A 1886-nucleotide genomic window follows, 5' to 3' on the forward strand; every position below is an offset into this window, starting at 1 on the left:
CTGCTCAGAGCACACAGGCCCAGAGCCCCCCCCGCCCCCCCTCCCCGCCCGCTGTCCTCCCTGTCAGCCTCTCCTGGTGCCCCTGTGACCGGAGATCGGCCTTTATTTCCTGGTCATTCGCTCAGTCAGCAGGTGCTTACCCAGGGCCCCTCTGTGGCTGGCGCTGAGCCCGATCCCAGGCCAGGCCGGGTCCTCTCTGCCCCCTGGTGGCAGAGACAGGCTGCTGACCCTGCCGGTCAGCACACAGGCCTCTGATGACCAGGATCCCTGGAAAACAGCGGGACGTGCGTCAGCCACCGAGACCGGCTTCTCGCCAACACCCGGCCTCGGAGCCCACGGGGTTAGGCGCCTCCTCACCTGGGGACCCGAGTCCTGGGTGGTCACGGCTCTGCCACCAGCTCTGCAGGGGCCCAAGCTGCTCGATCCTGTTCCCTGGGCTTGCGTATCCTCTTCAGTAAAATGAGGGGATCGGCCCGGCTGGCGTGGCTCCGTGGTTGAGCATCGACCCATGAACCGGGAGGTCACAGTTCGATTCCCAGTCAGGGCACAGGCCCCGGTTGCGGGCTCCATCCCCAGCAGGGGGCATGCAGGAGGCAGCCGATCAATGATTCTCATCATTGGTGTTTTTTTCTCTCTCTCTCCCTTCCTCTCTGAAATCAATAAAAAAATATATATTTTTAAAAGTAGCCATAGATAGCCCTAGCCGGTTTGGCTCAGTGGACAGAGCGTCAGTCCCCGGACTAAAGGGTCCGGGTTCGATTCCAGTCCAGGGCACGTACCTTGGTCGCAGGCTCCATCCCCGGCCGTGGTCGGGGCGTGTGGAGGAGGCAACCCATCGATGTGTCTCTCCCCCTCCCTTCCACTCTCTCTAAAAATCAATGGGAAAATATCCTCGGGTGAGGATTAGCAAACAAACAAAAAAGTAGCCATTAGGCCATAGACGAGTGGGGATGGCTGTGTGTTCCGCTAAGAATTTACTTACAGACCCGGCTGGTGTGGCTCAGGGGTTGAGCGTCCACTTAGGAACCTGCCTCTGGGCCGGCAAACCTTCATCCTGTTTCTCTCCTTCAAGAGAAGGGGCACTTGGGGTGTCTCGATGCAACAGGCGTTGTGTGCGGTGGGATGAGCCAGCGACCTCCTCGAGGCGCGATGAGGGTGTCGGACGGTGTGACGTGACCCGGCCCCGCCTCTCTCCCCGCAGCGCCATGGGGGACTTCCAGGTGGACGACAAGACCAAAGCCCTGGTCAAGCACACGGGCGAGGTGACCTGGATCCCCCCCGCCATCTTCAAGAGCTCCTGCAAGATCGACGTCACCTACTTCCCCTTCGACTACCAGAACTGCACCATGAAGTTCGGCTCCTGGTCCTACGACAAGGCCAAGATCGAGCTGGTCCTGGTCGGCTCCTCCATGAACCTCAAGGACTACTGGGAGAGCGGCGAGTGGGCCATCATCCACGCCCCCGGCTACAAGCACGACATCAAGTACAACTGCTGCGAGGAGATCTACCAGGACATCACCTACTCGCTCTACATCCGGCGCCTGCCGCTCTTCTACACCATCAACCTCATCATCCCCTGCCTGCTCATCTCCTTCCTCACCGTGCTGGTCTTCTACCTGCCGTCCGACTGCGGCGAGAAGGTCACGCTCTGCATCTCCGTGCTGCTCTCCCTCACCGTCTTCCTGCTGGTCATCACCGAGACCATCCCGTCCACCTCGCTGGTCATCCCGCTCATCGGCGAGTACCTGCTGTTCACCATGATCTTCGTCACCCTGTCCATCGTCATCACGGTCTTCGTGCTCAACGTGCACTACCGGACGCCCACCACGCACACCATGCCCGCCTGGGTGAAGGCCGTCTTCCTGCACGCGCTGCCCCGCGTCATG

General features: G+C 60.8%; 1 protein-coding gene across 1 annotated transcript in view; it reads left to right on the forward strand.

Moving 5' to 3' along the window:
• CHRNA3 (cholinergic receptor, nicotinic, alpha 3 (neuronal)) overlaps positions 1-1886 on the forward strand; it is an 18195-nt gene that overhangs the window by 12904 nt on the left and 3405 nt on the right. Inside the window, exon 4 of the mRNA XM_014546253.1 lies at positions 1202-1880. Coding sequence (XP_014401739.1) covers positions 1202-1880 — 679 coding nt within the window. The remainder of the gene's footprint in view (positions 1-1201; positions 1881-1886) is intronic.

Source organism: Myotis brandtii, unplaced genomic scaffold (genome assembly GCF_000412655.1).
Source record: "Myotis brandtii unplaced genomic scaffold, ASM41265v1 scaffold439, whole genome shotgun sequence".
Lineage (NCBI taxonomy): Eukaryota > Metazoa > Chordata > Mammalia > Chiroptera > Vespertilionidae > Myotis > Myotis brandtii.